Consider the following 22,803-nt stretch of genomic DNA (forward strand, 5'->3'; position numbering starts at 1 on the left):
CATAGTCAAATCTTCTTAATCTTTTGGATGTTGACTGCCTTTACCATTGTTGCATATTTCATGATCTCTTCCTTCCTTTCTTCACACATTTCATTCCCAAGAGCTTAAGAGTTCTTTAGTTGTAGTCAACCAACTCATACTCCATATGAGGACATATTATGTTGATTTCATCTAATAAACATGTGACTCATGTATTCTTGCATCCCTTTGAGGGAGGAGATTCTTTCTTTGATCATGCCTCTTAAGATAAAGAAGTGATCCATGTTGTCCGAAACCATATGACATGACTTCCATAATATCAAATGTGAGCATACATACCTCATTTTTCCTTTGGGTCATCCAGACTTCCTGTAGCAGCTTCCTTTGAATGAAGGAACTTCATCCCCTTGATTCGCTTCACTGTTATGTCATCATACCATCATCCCCTTGATTTTCTTCACTATTATGTCATCATACCATCATCCCTTGAATTCCACAAGTTTGGAATTCAACACTTGATTTCCCTCATGATCGGTGAACCTTACAGTGAAGATTCCATCAGAGAATATGGAGGATCTTGTATATCCCATCCTGCAGATGTTATCTTATTGACCAATGTATGATGAACCTTGTCCAAGATGACTTCTTCCTTTTTCTGTAAGTATCACTTGTGCTTTCAATGAGGTCTCCAAGGGCTATATCCTACAAAGTTGACTGCCATAGATTTTTGTTCCAGACATCCTTCATGTTGCCTCTGTCACAGGGTCTTCTAATGCTTCATGATGCCATTCTCTAATATGATGCAAAAAGGCATTTTGATAGTATCAGATGAAGTCATAAACTTACTTGAGTAGATGTTGCTTTCTTTACTTGCTTCCTCCTTAATCTTGATGTTGATGTAGATAGAAGATTACTCAAGATTGATGAGAGGGAGCTTTCTTTACGACCCTTCTTGAAGATTATGACAGTATTCTTTGAACTTCCACTCCTTCGCTGATTGATGATCTCGGAAATGCTTCTAGGGTTTTTGATCTTTTCTTTTTGCTTCCTTCGAGACTCTTGCTGAAGTAGATTTCTTCGATCCAACGTTTTAGTATGATTTTGATCTCTTGCTTGGTATTCTTTGTCTTGCCTTGATCCCTTTCTTGAACCGTGGTCCTTTTGTGTCTCTTTGATAAAATGCCCCTCCTTGACTTCAGCGTCTAAGCTCTGATACCATGTTGAGAAATCTAGGGCATCAGTAGTTAGGAGATTTCTCTTCATGATAATTGCTTGTGATAGACTTTTACTTCTTGATTATGATCTTCTCTTCTAAAGGTTATTATTTCTTTTCATCAAGACAATTACCAAATCATAAACAACAAAAGACAAGAGACACAATATGTAGGCTTGTCAGCTAGGGCCAAAACCTCTCATTCTTTAAGAGGAAAACCCAAACAAAATTTTTCTTATAGATCTTCAACTGACAAACACCAAGACCATGAAAATGGCACTAGAGTCCTCCCAAGACTAAGTCACTAGCCTCCTTATTGCTCTTCCTCTTCCTTTTCTCAGCTTCCTTCTAGAATCTCGGACACTTCCTTTCCACATTGCTCCTTTTGGCTTCCTTGAGAATCTCGGCTTCTTAGGTCAACCCTATTTCAGAAACCCTAGAACAAATCCACTCCTTGATTAGTCTCTTCAAGAGAGAGAGACCTATAGAACTTTTAGTCGGCTTCTTCTAGTGAGATCCTTTACCCAAACAAGATCACCTCAATGTAGCTGTAAGTTCTTCGACCTTCGCTAGATGCCTTCAGATCTGTTGCCTTCACACGTGGGAGAGTATAACAGCCCAAATCAAACTTCCCATGAGTGTTCCTTCCTTCATTATCCTTCCTTGGTCATTCGCTTCTTTTCTCTAGTCCTTCTTCGCACTTATGATTGTAGGCTTCTCTTCACCAAATTGCTTGCCTCCAAATGAGGTCGAGCACTGCTATATATACATGTTTCCTCATGCCCTTTAGGCCGACATGATTACCTGATGGAGGGCTAACATCATCATTCGTTGCAGGCCGACTTGAAGAGGGGTAGTGACAAGGTCTTGGAGGATGTCTTTACATAGACAAGTGTGACTCTTTACAATGTGTAACATGTCTTCATTATATGACAATGACTCTTTATACTTTATGACTAGATGACAAAATTCCTAAAGGCTCTCAATGGGAGCCTTAACTAAAAATAAATCTCTTGCTCATGAAACCCATGATGCAAGCAATGCAATAATTTATTTTTCTTCCTTACATCTCTTACATAAAATCACAATTACATGTCATTATGAAGACTGAACCTAGTTACATTTTTCAACACTCCCTCCTAACTAGGGAGGTATTCATAATGGTGCTTGGTCATTCTCAATCTAAAGAATTTTTCATAAGAAGAATCAGATTGGTAACCCATTTGTTTAACATCATATCAACCAGCATTGTTACATGCAAGGCCTTGACTAATAGGCTCTATCTCTCCACAATATCTTAGCTCAATGTTGGCGAGACCAATGATTTATAGACACTCTCATCATTGTCTCTCTCGAAATATACCCCACCTGAGTTCTCAAGGTGTGTTGCATGGGGACTATTCTTATCTTGGACTCCCCAATCCTCAAAGAATATCGGTCCTCCACGACTACTCTTATCTTGGATGCCCTATCTCATTAAGAGTATCAAATGCCAAATGATTACCCAATCTTCTCATTTTGTCTTCCCAGGTGAAGACCAGAATGATGTGTCTATCTCTCCCTCTCAATTAGGGAGGACATATCTATTCCAATAAAGGAATGTACTCATTCCTACAGAAGGAATGTACCTAAGCTCCATCTTGGCTTAGGAATTTCCAAGTTTCTTCCAAGTAAGAAACTTCTTTCGAGGCTCCCTCTCAAATAGGGACCTACAACAGCTCCTCAAGTGGAGATGATGGGACAACCAGCTGCTTGAAGAACTCCTTTCTTTGATGTCATGAATTTCCTTTGTCGTGGAGTCTTCATCTTTTGGGACTTCTTCATAGGGCACAGACCATCCATCACTTTTATCCATTAGCCAGTCATGTCATTATTCCTCTTATCAGAAAGTGATCTATCAGTCTACGTCTGCCATTGCTTCATGTTATGCTAACTTCCTCATGTTTTCTTCTTCAGAAGGTTCTTGCATCCTTCTCCATGGTTTTCTTGGAAGACATCCATAGTTCTTCCCTTTGGTAGCCCTGCATAAGCCCATCCAAATACTAGTTCATAAATAATGAACACTTAAATCATAATTACCTTTGTGAAGGTCTTTCATCATGACATCTTCCTGTAGGCATCAGCAACCTGCATACATGTTGACACATCTCCTAAAGATATGTCTTGACAAGGGTCTCTATCTTTTTCGAGACTTCCATCAAAGGCTTCATATCTTTCTAGGAGATATCACAGTCAAATCCTCTTGATCTTTTGGCTTTACCATTGTTGCATATTTCAAGATCTCTTCCTTCCTTTCTTCACACATTTCATTCCCAGGAGCTTAAGAGTTCCTCAGTTGTAGTCAACCACCTCATACTCCATATGAGGACATATTATGTTGATTTCATCTAATAAATATGTGACTCATGCATTCTTGCATCCCTTTGAGGGAGGAGATTCTTTCTTTGATCATGCCTCTTAAGATAGAGAAGTGATCCATGTTGTCCGCAACCATATGACATGACTTCCATAATATCAAATGTGAGCATACATACCTCATCTTTCCTTTGGGTCATCCAGACTTCCTGCAACAGCTTCCTTTGAATGAAGGAACTTCATCCCCTTGATCTGCTTCATTGTTATGTCATCATACCATCATCCCTTGAATTCCACAAGTTTGGAATTCAACACTTGCTTTCCCTCATGATCAGTGAACCTTACAATGAAGATTCCATCAGAGAATCTGGAGGATCTTGCATATCCTATCCTGCAGATGTTATCTTATTGGCCAATGTATGATGAGCCTTGTCCTAGATGACTTCTTCCTTTTTCCATAAGTATCACTTGTGTTTTTTGTTGACTGCCATAGATTTTTGTTCCAGACATCCTTCATGTTGCCTATGTCACGGGCTCTTCTAATGCTTCATGATGCCATTCTCTAATATGATGCATCCTCCCTGGATGCGGGTGATTCGAGTAGCAATTAGTGTGATGGGACTGGGGTGGGCGAAGCGGCGAAGCCACCTACCAACCAGGTTCACCGGACAGGAGGCCATGTGGGAAGAGAAACGCCTGCAGGTGGATATCATAAATGGCAAAGGAATGTTTGAGACGGGCATTAATATGCCGTCCCGATTTGCATGTGCAGTTGGATATCAGTCTTCGGCTCCCATGAATGCCATTGTTATGGCGGGAGAGGATCGAAGAGGTGGGAATTGTTTAATAGCCGGCCTCAGCCATGGCTATATGCTGTTGCGCTTCATGCTGTTTTGGATGGTTACGGGTTCTGCAGGCACTTGGGTTTCGTGGGGGTCAAGCTCTGGTTCTTTTAAGCGGCCCGCACCTCAGGTGGTAGGCTCACAAACGCTATCTGAGCGTGGTATTCCCTATGTTGTTTGTAGCATTCCCTCTGCTGGTAGTGGTATTCCTCCTACTGTTCGTGGCACTCCCTCTACTGTTAGTGGTATTCCCTCTGTTATTTGTGGCATCCCCTCTGTTGTTCGTGGCGTTCCCTCCACTGTTCGTGGTATTCCCTCTGCAATGCCGAGGCCTCGCCAGAGAATGCTCAGCCGTAGAGGCTCAAGACAGGGCAACCCTTCTCGCCCTTCCTCGGGGTCTGATGCCATTAATCAGGATCCTCGTCCTCGCTGTGGAAATGAGGGCATTCTGAGGCCCAGTCAATTCCTCGACCCAAGCTCCCCAGGTTCTTTGAATTCGCCCTCCTTTGGTTCTGCTATTTTCACGTTCAATTGCTCCCTCAATTGCCCTCGGATCACGGCTCATGTCTCTGTCCTATTTCTAGAGGAAGCCCAAGATGAGGGCCAGACCAGTGCCCCAATGCCTCTCACAGAGGATGAACAGGATGTGGGTGATCCCAATACTCCAAAGCCAACTGTTGGTATGCAGCTCGGGATGGTTCCACCGGCCAACGCTGTCAATGCTAATCCTATGGCTCCTGCTCCTCCAGATTTGAATGATAATGCAGCGGCCCAAGCCTAGGACCTGAATGCAGGGGGTTGGTGCAGGATCGTGGAGGAGTTACCTGACGAGTAATCCAGCGGTGTAGCTGCTCAACCGGTTTTTGCGGCCCAGTTTTAAAGGTTTTTTGGCTCAATGTGTCAAATTCTGTCTCTGTTACTGTGTCGAGATCAATTTCCAGTTTCAGTTGTGTTTGTCTGCTGTTGCTGTTGTGTATGTTGTTTGTGCTCTTCTGGATCCCCTGCGTGGGAAATTTCGTCCAATTTCTCAGTTTTGGACAATGTCTGGCTCAAATGGCCTTACTCTCAGGCTAGTTGGTTCACCATGCTCAGCTTGCTGTAATTGTACTCTTTTACTGTGAATAATAGATTAGACTTACTTAGCAAAAAAAAAAAATATGATGCATCCTATCTTATTTACAATGCTTCCTGTCTATAATTTACAACAAAAGACTACCTTTCAGTGAAGGAGATTATCTCAGTCATAGTAGAGATCTCTCACTTCCTCCTTCTTAGGCTTCTTTGTCTCAGGTTATTCCACTTCTTCGGTAATATGGGCTTCTTCCTTATTCCTCTTGTAATTGTCCCTTTTAAGCTTAGGACAATCTCTTCTATAGTGCCCATATTCTTGACATCCATAGCATTGCACCTTATATCCATGTTGTTCTTCTTCTTTTGAGAACCAAATTTTCCAAACTTTCCTTTTCTTCTTGCCATAGCAGCATATGCTTGATTCTGCTCATTTGATCCTACATTAGTTTTGCCTTAATTGTAGTTTCTTCAATCTTGCATAATGTGTTAATTTGCGGTAGCATTGGATGTGCTCTAACCACGAAATTTGGTGGAGAGGTTGGGGCACATAAGATCTCCAATACCCAGAAAGGGTTTGAGCAGATTCTAGACAGATCAGGAGATATTAAAATAATTAATATTTTTAATGGAGTCCCTAAGTCTAAACTTCGGGAAAATAAAATATTAATGTGTATTAATATGAATATGTGTTAAAATGGTCCAAAAGTCATGGATCAAGCCAGATCTAATCTTAGCTGTTGATTAGGGACTTAATCTCGGCCGTTGAGATGACAATAGAAAAAGTATAAGAGGAGGCTTGAGGGGCACTTGGAGAATACACTGAGGGAGACCAATTAGTTCAATTTCTGGAGCGCGGTTTGCTAAGAAATTGAACCAGTGGTCTGGAGAGCAGTCAGGAGGCAGCAAGTACGGAATAGAGAGACTAGAGATCAGTGCAAAAGAGGCAGACGCAGAGCCAGAGGAAGCCACGCAAAGGCAGCAGAGGTTGCGCGAGTCAGAAGGGCCTGCATCATCCACGCAGAGGCTGCAGGAGTGACGCAGAGGCTACAGGAGTGACGCAGAAGCCCAGAGAGGTTGCGCAGAGCCTCAGTAGGTTGACGCATAGGGTTTCAGGCTATAGCAGAGGTCAGTAGGGCCTACGCTGGGTTTAGAAAAGTGTTGGAAGGTTGTGTATCTGTGGATAAGCCAGTTTGGCACCCTGTGAAGAAAATTGCTGAATAATAAAATCCTCCCTTGCTGCACCGGTTTTCCCACTTTGGGTTTTTTCGGGGACATTAGTCCCAAATAACTGTGTCAATGTGTGCATATGTTTGTTTCTGTACTACGGTGTGATATCTGCAACAATATTTATTTTAATATTTGTTGAAGTAATTTCATGAATAACTTATTATGAAATAAGTAGGAAAAGTAAATCAGTTGCTGCAGTGATAGAATTTTCACATAATGACCATAGATCCTGGAAAGGAGTGGCTTATTTCTTTCCATAAATACTTGAAGTGAAGTTGCCCCATTCCTCCGGTAGTGCATTCAATACTACAATAGTCATTTCTTTGTCAGACATTATTTCACCCAAATCTTGAAGTTGATCTCTTATTTCTGAAATCCTCATAAAATATGAGGCTATTCCTTCTTCCTTTGAGATCTTTAATTTGTAGAGTTCTTGCCTTAGAGAGATAAGTTCTCCTGCAGTACTTACAGAAAACAACTCTACCAATTTGTCATATATTGCTCTTGCAATATCTAATTTTGATATATATGGGATGAGAGAGTCTTTGATGGATTCTATGAGAATCCTCTGGGCCCTCACCTCCCCTTTCATGAATCTAGCATGTGCTTGAGTGTCTTCTTTGGGAGGTTGGGTTATTGACCCCTTGATGTGATCCATGACTTCATTCTCAATGAGATTTATGTTTGTTCTTTTCTTCCATGCAAGGAAATTTGAAGCCCCAACGAATTTGTTGCTCTCCTTGCAAAAAGACATTTTGATAGTATCAGATGAAGTCATAAACTTACTCGAGTAGATGTTGCTTTCTTTACCTGCTTCCTCCTTAATCTTGATGTTGATGTAGATAGAAGATTACACCTTGAAAGATTGATGAGAGAGAGAGCTTGCTTTACGACCCTTCTTGAAGATTATGACAGTCTTCTTTGAGCTTCCACTCCTTTGGTGATTGATGATCTCAAAAATTCTTCTAGAGTTTTTACCCTTTCTTTTTGCTTCCTTCGAGACTCTTGTTGAAGTAGATTTCTTTGATCTAGGGTTTCAATATGATTTTGATATCTTGCTTGGTATTCTTTGTCTTGCCTTGATCCCTTTCTTGAACCGTGATCCTTGTGTGTCTCTTTCATAAAAAGCCCCTCCTTGACTTCAGCACCTAAGCTCTGATACCATGTTGAGAAATCTAGGGATTCAGTAGTTAGGAGATTTCTCTTCTTGATAATTGCTTGTGATAGACTTTTACTTCTTGATTATGATCTTCTCTTCTAAAGGTTATTATTGCGTTATTTTCATCAAGACAATTACCAAATCATAAACAACAAAAGACAAGAGACACAGTATGTAGGCTTGTCAGCCAGAGCCAAAACCTCTCACTTTTTGAGAGGAAAACCCAAACGAAATTTTTCTTATAGATCTTCAATTGACGAACACCAAGACCATGACAAAGGCCCTTGACACTACAGTCCTCCCTTGACACTAGAGTCCTCCCAAGACCAAGTCACTAGCCTCCTTACTATTCTTCCTCTTCCTTTTCTCGACTTCCTTCTAGAATCTCGGACTCTTCCTTTCCACACTACTCCTTTTGGCTTCCTTGAGAATCTTGGCTTCTTAGGTCAACCCTATTTCAGAAACCCTAGAACAGTTTCACTCCTTGATTAGTCTCTTCAAGAGAGAGAGACATATAGCACTTTTACTCGACTTCTTCTAGTGAGATCCTTTACCCAAACAAGATCACATCAATGTAGTTGCAAGTTCTTCGACCTTCGCTAGCGGCTAGATGCCTTCAGATCTATTGCCTTCACACGTGGGAGAGTATACTAGCCCAAATCAAACTTCCCAGAAGTGTTCCTTCCTTCGCTATCCTTCTTTGGTCCTTCACTTCTTTTCTCTAGTCCTTCTTCGCACTTATGATTTTAGGCTTCTCTTCACCGAATTGCTTGCCTCAAAATGAGGTCGAGCACTGTTATATATACATGTTTCCTCATGCCCTTTAGGCCAACATGATTACCTAAAGGAGGGCCGACATCAACATTCATTGTAGGCCAACTTGAAGAGGGCTAGTGACAAGGTCTTGGAGGATGTCTTTACATAGACAAGTGTGACTCTTTACAATGTGTAACATGTCTTCATAACATGACAATGACTCTTGATACTTTATGACTAGATGACAAAATTCCTGAAGGCTCTCAATGGGAGCCTTAACTAAAAATAAATCTCTTGCTTATGAAACCCATGATGCAAGCATTACAATAATTTATTTTTCTTCTTTACATCTCTTACATAAAATCACAATTACATGTTAGTATGAAGACTGAACCTAGTTACATTTTTCAACAGTGGGAACATGTTGCAGCCAAACCGATCCATGTTGCTAGTGTTCATCTGTGATACCTCCTTCCTTCACAACATCGAGTTGAACTAACTCTCTGTCACTAGAAATCACTGTGAAGAAACTACACCGACTGTCATTGTCCATCATGCTACTACACATACTTTGATCTCACATTGTTGATGCATTTGTGTTGAAGTCATCACTGCACCTGTAAGTGTTGATCTCTCAGTACCTGAAGATCAAGCTTCCATAGGGTCACTCCCTCTGAAGCTAGACTCCCTCTGAATCTCTATCTCCTACTAAAAATAATTGGGAAATCTCGCTGTCTAAAAACTGGAACTACTCCTTGCTCTCTACAACTAGCCAATTCGCACTGCCTGTTGTGTCACTGCAACTTGCAACTAGCTCTACAACTGTCTCTTGAGTATGTGACTACACCTACTTGGCTCTGTAACTCTCTCAAGTACCTGAAAATTCCTTGAATGCAATAACTGGATATTTATCTTCTAACTATTAGCAAATTATTTCTCTTTTGAATTATTATTTAGCAAATAACGATAACTTCACTATTGCATTCGTCACAATAAAAACATTGCAAAAATATAAAACTAGAACTGAGAAACTATGCACAGCCCTGGGAACCCTTCCCTACAAGAGCTAAGTTCTCCTCCTCCTTCTCTACCTTTGGTCCCTTTCCACTGTTGTTGGTTACACTCTACGAGACTGAGCCTTAGCTCCTCCTATGAAGTCACTCCATAGGTACTCCCAACTAGGAAGTGTGTCTTGCCCAAAAATTACTTGGACGAATGTATGCCGCTCTTTAGTAGACCCGTTGAGTGTTGTGTGCACCAGTTTTTCCTTGGTTGGTTTCTCTCCCACTACAGTGAACACGTCTCTGATTGATTGAATCTTGATAAGATAGGACATTACACCTTCGCCCTTTTGCATTTTGACTGTCCTCAACTTCTCCTTGAGAATCAATTTCCGATTCTCGAACAAATCCTAGCACAGCTTCACTATGGCATCCCACATGTGCTTCGTTGTGTTCTTCTCTGTGATATGCAGGACGATGTGATCTCAAACTTCGTCAAGGACCATCCTCTTAGCTTTGGCCATATCCTTCTTGTACTCATGGTACTAGATAGGATTTGTCAGGTCAGCAACAACTGATGTCACTAACTCCTTTAGACCAATGTTATTAGAACCAGACCAGTCATTGAACCGGTAGACCCATCGGACTAGGAACCGGTCAGAAATGGACCGAAACCAATAAAAAAACTGGACCAAAAAACCGGTCAACCAAAAACACATAAAATATTCAAACTTTAAAGAAAACCACATATATTCATGTGCATCTATATGAATCCAAACCATTTATACACATATAAGTAAGAGTTCTCATTTATAGAGCATGTAAGGGTGCACATAACCAAAATAACACCGAGTGCAATCCATCTTTGAACCAAAAATACATCAAAAAACAAGAGCTATATGTCCTCTAGCATCTAAAAATAATCATGCCACAACAAATACCTACATATCATCAAAATATTTACCTATATTGGGATCTTCATCATCAATATCACCCTCTTAGCATTAAAATAAGATAAAAAATGCTTGGCATGTCAATTCAAGATTTTGTTTGAGTGACTGGTACATTTTTAGTAGGATCATGAATCATGATAGAGGAATTCAACAATCAATGTACTCTAACATCAATGCCACTAACATCAATGCACATAGAGGGATTGGTGCTCTTGATTAAATGCTAGTTCGATACCCTCATACATGACAAAATCCAATGGAAACATTGCAAGCCCCTCAATCCTTAAATCTTGAAAAACTAATAAGTCTGCCAGATTTTGAGTGAGATTTGAATTTCAACTTTCTCCATATGAAATCCAATGAGGTCGGAACCACTCAAAAATCCTAAGTCATTTCATGGTAATGTTAAAAATTTAAGTAAAATGATGAAAATGAAAAATAAAGGAGAATTTCACTTTTACTTTAAGAATTTAACATTACCATGAATTGCATAGCAATAGTAGGGCCATAAGCTTGAGTATTAGGCACCTATTGTGGGCTGGTGCCCAGCTAAGACAAAAATTAAAAGAAGAAAAGCAAAGCAAGCCCCCCTTGTTGCATTCTATGCGGCTTTACCAAACTGGCCGGTTCAAGTCACCGTCTGAACCGATTTTTGCTTCAAAACGGTCAGATCGGTCGATTCAAACTAGTTTGGTCGATCCTGATACCAATGCTTTAGACCATGCTCATCCAATAGGAATTGCATCCTCACTTTCCAGATGCCAAAGTTGGAGGCTCCATCCAACCTGTCTTGATCCCTGAGTCGTATTGCAGCCATCTCTACGAAACTCAAAAAATTAAAGAAATAAACTAGGAAATCTCTTTCTCCTTTCGGAAAATTAACTCGGCCTTCTCCCTGCTACTCGTACTCCTATCTGGAATGCACAAATCTGATCCTGGGTAATTTGTACTTGCCTCCAGATTCCTTCCTAGAACTCGCACTGCGTGGTACTTCTCTCCTAGGTAACTCGCTCTACCTCCATATGCCCTTCTTCGGCACTAGCATATGCACTGTTGACCCTGAAACACACACTGGCAAGCTCCCACTCGCAGCTTGCACTACTTACTACAACCTACTTTCGCTGGAGATCACGACTTCCTTTCTTGACACTAGAATACTAGAAACACTCTAAGAATTGTCCTGGAAATTTGCTCTCTGGAAACTCTGTGCGCTCTCTTCTTTGCCCCGCAATGATCTGTTACTGCAAAACCCTTTGCTACAAAATCATTGCATTAGATCTGCTCTGCGAATCTCCGATCTGCTCACCAAAAACCCTTTCCGGATTTCCCACTGCCTGTTGTTACTTCTCCTGAGACAAATTGAACTTTTCCTCCAACCTGGACTAGAAATCGATCTATTGTCTCCTTGCAATTCGCACTGCCTGGTTGGCCTGCGCAAATATGGAATCTCATGCTGCAAATCTCCCTCTAAATTGCACAAATATCGCTTTTGTTAGCCTAGAGCCTTTGATCCAATATTTAATGCTCTGATACCATGTGAAAATTCCTTGAATGCAATAACGGGATATTTATATTCTAACTATTAGTAGCTTATTTGTCCTCTAAATTATTATTCATCAAATAACAACACATTCACTATTGCATTCTTCACAATAAAAATGTTGTGGACATATAAAAACTAGAACTGAGAAATAGATGCACACACACAAAAATATGATGTTGTTTTTGGACAAATGTCCCTGGAAAAACCCTAAAGGGAAAACCAATGCAATAAATTAGGGTTTTATTATTATCTTTAGCAATTCAAGAGTATAATGATTTGCTTGCCAATCTCGCAAAGCTTCAGCAATCTCAACTGGCTAAAATAAAATTATCTCCCTCTGCAACTAGATTTGCCTCACCCAAGCCACGCGCACTCCAATTGACTATGCGCACTGCTTGCCAGAAATGCACACCTCCAGCTTTGGGAAATTCGTACAGCCCTTGAATCACCTCCAGGAAGTCGTATTGCCTCCCTCTACCTCTAAAACCCACTCAATGTGCCTCCAGAACACTGATCCAACAACCAGCAACTCAAACGTGGCTCCTTCGGCCACTCGCACTGGGAATTTGGCTAACTCGCACTAGCTGTAGCGGCCTCCTCTTCCTGTCTCCCGGACACCGAAAAATACTGAGGAAAATTCTCCCAGACTCCTACTCTTAAATCTCTACCAAAACCCTTGCTTTGATGCTTTCCCTAGCTTCAAATGCGCCCTATTGAAAACCTGCAACTGGGTAGTCGAACTGCTCAACTCATTAACTGGTTCTGATGTCTTCTCCAAGCTCTTTGACTTGCTCTTATAATTTGTTGTTGGAGTCTCAACAGCCATGATTACATCTCAATCTATGGCTAAGATCAATTTGATATCACAAATAGAAGCCTCTAGAGCAAAATCGAACTTCCTTAATTTAATTGTCTTTAATTAACCACTTTTCCTAAGTTAGACTTAGGAAATATTTTAATGATGGCTAGTTAATTTAATTAAGGCATCTCCAAGTCATTTCTCACGTAACATTTCTAGGTTTTGGACATCTCTTGTTCCTTAGCCTCTTAGACAAAATCTGAGACTAGAACACTTATCCGTTGCTACAAAAACTACCAATAATGTCCTCTAATCTCATAATATAAGGGACACTAAAAAATGAGGTGCATCTCCATCTCTGGCTCCTCAAGGTGGCACGTCTGGCAGATCTTATTAGATCATGGTATATGGTGATTTGTCTCTATATGAAGTCGATGGAAGCCGACCCGAACTATCCCAAATAAATCCTCAACGAATGCATCCAATCTTTGTGCATATAAGGGGGGCAAACGATGATGCCATCCCACAACTCCAAAAGGTGCTCTAGGTAGAAAGACATCTTCAAGCCCAGGATCGTCAAAGGTGATATCCAAGTGACCTAAATTTAGAATCTATATATATCCTCTTTGATAGCATGGCTCAGTACTTGTCTAGTTGGCAAGAGAAGGAGCATTGCATCAAGGGAGTATGAATAGGAAAAAGCACTCTAGGAAATAGTAATCAACGAAAGAAGTCGAGACGCTTCTCAAAACCAACTTCATCCTTGCCCTGTGGAAGGATCTGAAGCAATAGCCTTTGAGGGGCAAAGTGCAAGGAAGGGATACCTCTCCCTCCCAGTGCGAGAGTCTCTCAGAGATTGGACTCTATGAAGGAAAGAAACCAAGCAAAAAATGACCTAGAGGCTAAAAGGGTGGGTATTGAACTTTTCCTGAATGATGGGCTGCAAAATTGTTCACTTACATCGGATGATGCACCTAAGAAGCAAGGTCTATACTCTCTCCAGCCTAGTCCAGCATGTCTACAACACGCTCAATCCTTGAATCTTGGAGCCATAGAGAATAATGGGTTTGATAAAGAAGAAGCACAAATAAAAGCTAAAAAGAACAATGTTATCAGAACCGGACCATTCATCGTATTGGTAGAGCCCATAAATGTGAACCGGACCAGAACTAGAAAAAAATTGGACCAAAAGACTAATCCACCAAAAAATACATAAATATTCAAATTTTAGTAGGATCCATATGAATCCAAACCGTTATACCCAAATATGAAAAAATTCTCATATATAAAGCAAGGGTGCATATAACCAAAATAGCACCAAGTGCAATCATTTTTTAACCAATAATACATTAAAACAAAAACACAACACAAAACAAAACAAAACAAAAAAAATTGGCTCTAGATAGCCTCTGTAGGCCAAAAAAAATCATGGTACAACAAGTATCTACATATCATCAAAACCATTGCCTATATCTGGATCCTCATGATCAATAACACTTTCTAAGCATTAAAATCAGATAGAAAAAACTTAACATGTTAAATCGAGATTTTGTTTGAGTGATGGGTACATTTTTACTAGGGTCATGAAAGAGGAGTTCAACAATCAATGCCACCGACATCAAGGTACATAGAGAAATGATGTTTTTGATTAAATGCCAGTTCCATACCCTCATACATGATAGAATCCAATGGAAATGTTGCAATCCCCCCAAGCTTGAAATCCTGATAACTGTTAAGTCTACTGGATTTTGAGTTAGATCTAAAATTCTACTTTCTCCATCTGAAATTCAATGAGGTTGGAACCACTCTCAGACATCCTAAAAAAATAATTGTAATGCTAAAAATATAAGTAAAATTTAAAAAGATAAAAGAATTTAACATTAACATTAATTACATAGCATTAGTAGGCCATTAGGATTGAATATTAGGCTTCCCCACTCATAAATTATTGTTTAAAAAAATGTGTTCCAATGATCCTTATATGCACTGTATTAAACCAGCCAACTCCATGAAAAAGGCCAAATAAGTGCTAAACCAACTAATTCCATACAACAGTCGGACAGCTCCATACCTAACCGGCCATTTCTCGTCTGCGAACCTGGTCTAGACCGTTGTTTGGCTGAAACTGGTTGAATCTAAAACTAAAATGTTAGCAAAGAAGACAGAAGCTGAAAGAAAAGCTAAGGAAGATGCAGATGCCAAGACAAAACAAGCAGCAGAGGAAAAAAAACAAAGTCGATACAGAGGCTAAGAAGAAGAAAGTTGAGATTAAAACCAAAAAAGCAAGGAAAAGAGAGAGGAATTGAAAATTGATGCTAAAGTAGAAAAAATAAAGCAACAATAGCTAGCTAAAAAAGAAGCTAAAGCAAAGCAGAAGAGAAAAGAAGAAGAACTACAGAAGAAAAATCAGAACACTACTCAAATAGAAAAGACAAGGGAAGAAGGAGAAGAATTAGCACAGCAAACTAGAAAAAAATAAAGCAACATGGCTAGCTAAAAAAGAAGCTAAAGCAAAGCAGAAGAGAAAAGAAGAAGAAAAATCAGAACACTACTCAAATAGAAGAGACAAGGGAAGAAGGAGAAGAATTAGCACAGCAAACAAATGTCAGTGAGGGCAACATGGAAGAACAAGATTCTTCATCAATGGAAAAATTCTTCATTACTCAAACATCTACCGATACCTTTGGTCTAGGCATGGTAGCAGGTGGTGATGACCCTATTCCAACACCAATAGATGAAGTTGCCAATTTAGAATTCTTGTATCTGATAAACGAAGAAAGTAATAAGGCAGAAGCACAAACAAAGGAGAATCAGCTCGGATTCCAAAATGATGCTCACTACTAAGCCTGGGTGATTGATACAAGAAAATTGAGTTTGTTTTCCTCTGCTTTTGCTAGTCTAGTTATTGCACAAGTTAATGTTCATAAAGTTGTGGATGTAGAGAAGAAAATAAAGCAGTATAAAATTAAAATCACCTTGCTAGGAAACCAAGCTAATGATTATAAGTCCAAAAGCATGTATTAGCTTTTGAATTTTATTGACTGTGCCTTCAAGATGCAAAAGGAGTTGAAAAATGTCCAGATAGAATTCTACGATAGACCACAACATGTGCAAGCCCAGGGCCAAGATATAGCAGATGTCATGACCCATATTCAAGCATGGGAACTTGCCTATCAGCGGGTTCAACTACAGTTTGATAATGTGAGGGGCTAGCAGTACTCCCAGAGCCCTTGGAGAGATGAATTTCAGTTTGAGATATTGGAAGAAGGCAACTCATAATGCTCGCAAGGGAATTACACATAAGGTTACAGACTCTATTGAAATGTGGCAGGTTATAGAGAATATGGAAAATAATTGCCATTTGCCCTCTTTTGTACCAAAGAAAATTTCTTGCTAAATATATAAAATAGTGACATATTGAGTGGCCTTGATTTTGTTAGCTTCACTGGGGCATTATTCTACACTTTGCATATCAGACTAATTCTGTTTCATTTATCATGTCATAGAAAAACCCAAATGGTAGACAACCCATAAACCCCTCAAAACCAGTAAAAAGTTGTGAGACCATAATCCAAAGGGGTTCCCTATTCTAAATAGTGTAAGGTCTAATTCAGACCTTTCATTAGAGAGAACCCCTACTGACTGCACAAGGCCATCCATCCATGTCAATATTATAATATAGGAAATTCCACTCTCTTCTTATCTATCATACAAAGCTTCATTGACATAAACAATTATCGAGATTACAATCATCATACCCTGATTCCTTTGACATCTGAATAGGCCGTTGATTCCTTGGATTCCGAATCTTATTTGTAACATGTAATATTCCTAACAAATATAAAAATTATTAGTATGGAGTGTTTTGCCCAAAAGCTAGGGCTTACGTGAGCACCTCTAAGTTAATATAAATAAAGTGAGGGCTTCCATAAGCAGTAGTGAATTAATATAAATATAGATAATGATTGATCAGTTCAAGGAATCAATTCATATTCTCTCTATAGATCTTTTCCATAATCTTTTGCAGTGCAAAAACCTTTGTTATTCTGGAGTTCTCCTCCTCCTCGTGAGTGACAATTTATCTTCACTTGGTGTATTGGCTCATGTTAATGATCATATACTTGATATTATGGTTGTAACGCAGCAAGATTACTAAATTCTTAGATTATTGCTTCCTTGATCTTCATTAAATAGCCACAAACATATACTACTAACTAGCACTGGCTCTCTAGGCTCCACCATGCAAAAGAGCCCAGTCACCTACCAGGCTAGAAAACCCAATAAACTCATTTAGAAGTAGCCTCTTTGAACTAAGAGATATCGGATTCTCTACAATCTACGTGGGGGGTGTGGATCCATAGACAACACTTTATGTGTTTAACGGTGCATTCGAATCTTGACATGCATTGGTCTCATTTCATATGAACACTAAAACCCATCAAGTCCCAGATTTGACATGCACCTTGAGGTTGCCGTGTTGGACCCAGGTTTGACACACACCTTGAGGTTGCCGTGTGTTGGAAGATGACATATAGGAACCACGCAAATGGTCAATGTATTAAAGATGAGCTTGGTATGCACCTCAAGGTTGTGAAGCTAGAATAGGCATATCTATCTCGATTATCTCAATGTATTAAAGATGAGTTTGATATGCACCTCAAAGGTTGTGGACCCAGGTTTGACACGCACCTTGAGGTTGCCGAGTTGGAAGATGACATGTAGGAACCACACAAATGGTCAATGTCTTAAAGATGAGATTGCTATGCACCTCAAGGTTGTGAAGCTAGAATAGGCATATCTATCTCGATTGTCTCAATGTATTAAAGATGAGTTTGATATGCACCTCAAAGATTATGAAGCTAGAATAGGCATATCATCTTCAGTTTATATCTAATGTGATAAATGTATTAAAGATGGGTTTGATATGCATCTCAACGTTGCGAAGCTAGAATAAGCATATCTTATAATAATAATAATCTAATTTAATCACAGCCTAGGTAGATGCCAAATTGACTTATGAAACCACTTATTAGTGGGACAAGGGACGGCCAGTTTGACTGCTTATGCAAGTGGCAGTTGTATCCAACATTAGAACTCGAGATTTGCTACCTCAATTTGAGCTAGTAGATGTTGCAACAACCCTCAAGTTAGAACCTAACAAACACCAAGTCAATGGATTAAAGATGAGCTTGCTATGCACCTCAAGGTTGTGAAGCCAGAATAGGCATATCTATCTCGATTGTCTCAATGTATTAAAGATGAGTTTGATATGCACCTCAAAGGTTGTGAAGCTAGAATAGGCATATCATCTTCAGTTTATATCTAATGTGATAAATGTATTAAAGATGGGTTTGATATGGACCTCAACGTTGCGAAGCTAGAATAAGCATATCTTATAATAATAATAATCTAATTTAATCACAGCCCAGGTAGATGCCAAATTGACTTATGAAAATGGCAGTTGTATCCAACATTAGAACTCGAGATTTGCTACCCCAATTTGAGCTAGTAGATGTTGCAACAACCCTCAAGTTAGAACCTAACAAACACCAAGTCGGGAGTAAGCGACCGTTATAGTTAAGACACTAGAGTAGTAGGATGCTGATCCGTTACAGTATCAGAATATTTCAAATGACAAAGCCAGACACCCTTCACTGCAATCTTGTAGAATCATGATGAGATTTTGCCCTTGTCAACTAAAAGCAAGAGTAATTGATGAGACAAAAGTTATTGCTTACTTCTGGAAAGACGAGCAGAGCTCCGAACTGAGGTGCTATGTCCCACATAAATCCAGTGTTCACAGCAAACCAGTCAATGTAGCCCTCATTCCCGCAATAAAGAAAGATAGGCCCCATACGTTCTGCCCCTAGCCAGTACTTGTCATTTATGAGATAACGCTGCTGGAACGTTGACTTCTCATAATTCTTGAAGCTAAAATGATCAAGCCTTTGTGTGAAATACTTGGTCTCGTACTCGTACTGTGATGATTGTAAAAATGACTTCTCTCGGTTAATAATTGAAAACTCGCCCAGAGTTTTGGGCCTCCAGAAGGAAGGACGCCCTGCGTCCCCTGCATAGCTCATCATAAGCAACAAGACCAGTAACAGCAAGCCCGTCCATAGCTTCTCCATGGCCATAACTTCTACAGACTTCAAATTCTTGTCTGCTAAACACACAGGAAAACAGATTTTTCAATAGGTTGCAGTTTGATTGATATACAGGGGATTGTCAGTTAGGAAAAGTAACTAACAGAACTTAGTGGGGAAAACAGGGCATCCGTGTATATAGGTACAGATGATTATCCAGAAACGAACTCACATTATGGTTTACGCTGATTTCATCCAGGTGCACTGCACGTCATCATAGTAATTCATTTCGTTGAAGCGGTAGGTGTGCCGACACCTACGGGAAGGTGTCCGTGCTGGAAACCCTGAGGCGAAGAGGGTGCCTATGACAACAGGAATCTCCTCAACAAAAGGAAAGTGGGGTTGTAATCTTCGGAAGGAAGTCTAATCTTATAATTTAACTTCGAAACGAGAAAATAATCACCCATTCGTAGGAGCCGTATAGGACAAGTCAAATAATTCGATGGATTGATTCGCTTGCGAATGTTGGTTTCCGAATGTTCATAAATATTATTTCTTATTAATTTAATATTTTTATCTTTATTTTTTATTTTTAATTGATTTTTCTTTTGATAGGGTATTATTTCCTTTTTGGTTGAAAAAAATTATGGATTAGATTTGATTATGTTTTATTAATATTTAAATTTATTTATTGGTTCAGGATTTAATATGTAATGATTGTTTTTGGTGCTCTTGTCTTAACATGTATAATTAGTTCAGGTTTTAATATGTAATTATTGTTTTGGGTGCTCTTGTCTTAATATGTATAATGATTTTAAGATATAATATTATTTGTAATTTTTTTTAATAACTTTGCTTATAAATTATGTTATAAACTCTAAAAGTCGACATTATTCACTAGTAAGGTCGGTCATCAAGGTTATAATTGAAATTAGCTGCAAATCAGGAAATTAAAATAAAATTGTTGAAAGGTAGGAAAGGAAGTTCAGAGGGTCCGCTTACTTTTGATAAGAATGTGTTTGCGAGAAATAAGGGAGGTAGTGTAGTGCTAAGAAATGGAGGAAGCAACATAGACTAACCAGAAGATAACCTTGTGCACTTTCAAATTTATGGCAACTTGCTTCGTGCAAGACATCAAACAATTTGTCATTATGCATGTGATAGCTGTAAATGAATATTTATCGTCATCAGCATTAGGGTTGCAGTTGCTGTGAAGGAGGTGCTCCACTGCGGGACTCAATTTTTGCATTGCAAGAAAACAGTGGTCGAGGTTGGAGGAGTGACTGTGGTTTAGCAATAAGCCATCAGGAATAAGCAAAAAACAAATTTTCCAGCCTCGCTACTCCAACTCATGATTGAGATCACCTCTGGAAATTAGAGAAATTATAAAATTGGTGTTTCTTGCAGAACATTTAACCATGTTTTTATGGATCCATTTAGTGTCAATGAAGGTGATGAAAAATCTTCATATAGTCAGTGGTTATGCCAAATTCATGAGAGCGTTAACATGACTTTGTGAAGGAAATGGCACAATCACTACATGCAAAGCACATTGCACGTTTTGGTCTTCGATATCTATTAGGTCTCTATACTACTAGTGTAACCCCTTATTGTTATTAGTACAACCCCCTTATTATATTGTTGTGCCCATGTAGTCCCCATATTGTTATTATTGTGCCCCATAGAAGCCCATTGTTCTTATTATTATGCCCTTACATTATTATTGTTATGTCAACCTGATTATATTATGACTCCTTAGACTCCTATTATAAAGGAGGTCTTGTCATTTGTATTATCCAAGAATTGTTCATTTGTGTAATGTAAAGGAGGTTTCCCCCTCGAAGAGGCTGAATTCTAAGGCGTTAATCTGTCTTTTTATCTTTTTGTGAGCTGGTTTCCTAACATTTGGTATCACAGCTTTGGATTCTAGGGTTTCGTTGCTCCAAATAGATCATCGTGGAATTTTCGCTATAACTTTTTTTCCTGCGACGTTTCAGAAGGGAATAAAAAAACCCATTTGAGAAGAAATCGGTCTAAACCTCAGCTTCGAATTTTAGATCCTGTCTCACTATATTTTCGGAGATATAGTCTGAGGAAGTTAGGGTTTTTGTAGACCCCGAATTACATTCAAAATAGGTCACCGTGGGAAAATCATCATAACTGTCTCTTTGAGCATCAGATTGAATTTTTGTAAGAAGTTACAGAAAGAGGACGGACTGTAGTTTGTTTGGGTATCATTTTCAGAACCTAAGGTTGAAACAGTGACCAGCGGTACGTCATACAAGTTAGTTCTACTGAACCAAACTATAATTAGGTCATCGTGGGAGATTTGGCATAACTCTTCATTGGAGAATTCAATTTTGATCAGATTGGTGGAATTGAAAAGAGGACACAGAAGACTACTACAGGTCGCAATTTCAGAACTGGAAAATCTGAAATTACAGAGTTACAGTTGTTTCAAGATCGAGCTCCTAAAATCTAGAAAAGGCGATATGAGGAAGTTTGATGGAAAGGATCCGATAAATTGGATACTTTCTCCTACATGGTGTACCACTGTTACAAAAGGTACTTATTGCATCTAATTATTTAGAATCAAATCAATTTTTATGGTATAAAAGGGCTTTGTTCTCGTAAACCACTTGTCACGTGGTCAATTTTCACGAAGGAAATGATAGCACATTATGAGGATATAAAGAGAAACACCTTCTTTAGCCAATTGATAAATCTCAAACAAAAGAGTCCAATGGCTACAATCTTTGGGTAAGATAGCTTCTAATTTTCAAGAAATTTTCTTGAAATTTTTTTGGGAAGGAAAGGAAGTTGAATTGAGGGGTATCAAAGGGAAACCAAGAATGATAATCAACTTTAACATCATGACAAAGATTCTAAATAAAGAACAACGGGGAGTAATTGCACAATTATGTTCACTAGAGGATCCCACGTCGAAATCATGTATTTCTCCATATCTCCAAAACGTTTTGGACAATCATTCAAAGGTATTCGAGACTCCCAAAGGCCTCCCACCTATTTGTGATCATGATCACGCTATTCATTTGATTTCAGGAAGTGTTCCTCCAAACATCAGGCCTTACAGATATCCATATGCCCAAAGGAGTGGGAACTCATTCAAAAGTTGCAGAAGATCCTAGTTCAAACAATGTTGCGAGAACTTGACAAGGAAGGAAAAATCATACTGGAACCTGAAGCGCTCACAGAACCGAGAAATCGACAGCTGCGAAATAGATCAATTTCAGAGTATCTCATCAAGTGGAAGAACTTACCCACTGAAGATTCCACATGGGAGGACAAGAATTTATACAGAAGCATCAAGAACTACTCAAGCATTGAGGACAACACTTTTTGAAGGAGAGGGGCATGTTAGATCCCTATACTACTAGTGTAACCCCTTATTGTTATTAGTACAACCCCCTTATTATATTTTTGTGCCCATGTAGTCCCCATATTGTTATTATTGTGCCCCATAGAAGCCCACTGTTGTTATTATTGTGCCCTTACATTATTATTGTTATGTCGGCTCTGATTATATTATGACCCCTTAGACTCCTATATATAGAAAGGAGGTCTTTTCATTTGTATCATCCAAGAATTGTTCATTTGTGTAATGTAAAGGAGGTTGCCCCCTCGAAGAGGCTGAATTCTAAGGCGTTGATCTATCTTTTTATCTTTTTGTGAGCTGGTTTCCTAACAATTTCCATTGTCTTCATATTCATATTAACATGGATTCATGCCCCTTCTCTTTTTTTTTTCCTCCAATCAAAATGCAAACCATGCACCTTTGAGCATTGTGAGTACAATATA

At 39.2% G+C, this 22,803-nt stretch overlaps 1 protein-coding gene across 2 annotated transcripts in view; it reads right to left on the reverse strand.

The window, feature by feature from the left end:
- Nucleotides 1-19,418, reverse strand: part of LOC149241925 (Serine carboxypeptidase S28 family protein) — a 165,374-nt gene extending 145,956 nt beyond the window's left edge. Inside the window, exons 1-2 of one of the 2 annotated variants that reach the window (XM_089374082.1) lie at nt 19,217-19,418; nt 18,637-19,061 (exon numbers count right to left, since the gene is read on the reverse strand). In XM_089374082.1, the coding sequence (XP_089230208.1) occupies nt 18,637-19,035 (399 nt within the window). In that variant the 5' untranslated portion in view covers nt 19,036-19,061; nt 19,217-19,418. Of the gene's footprint in view, nt 1-18,636; nt 19,065-19,216 lie in introns of both variants that reach the window. The other variant, XM_089374081.1, reaches the window with a different exon arrangement.
- Between the last annotated feature and the right edge of the window lie 3,385 nt (nt 19,419-22,803).

The sequence above is a fragment of the Pinus tabuliformis genome, chromosome 8 (genome assembly GCF_031772625.1).
Source record: "Pinus tabuliformis cultivar Carrire ecotype Pingquan chromosome 8, CPIR1, whole genome shotgun sequence".
Lineage (NCBI taxonomy): Eukaryota > Viridiplantae > Streptophyta > Pinopsida > Pinales > Pinaceae > Pinus > Pinus tabuliformis.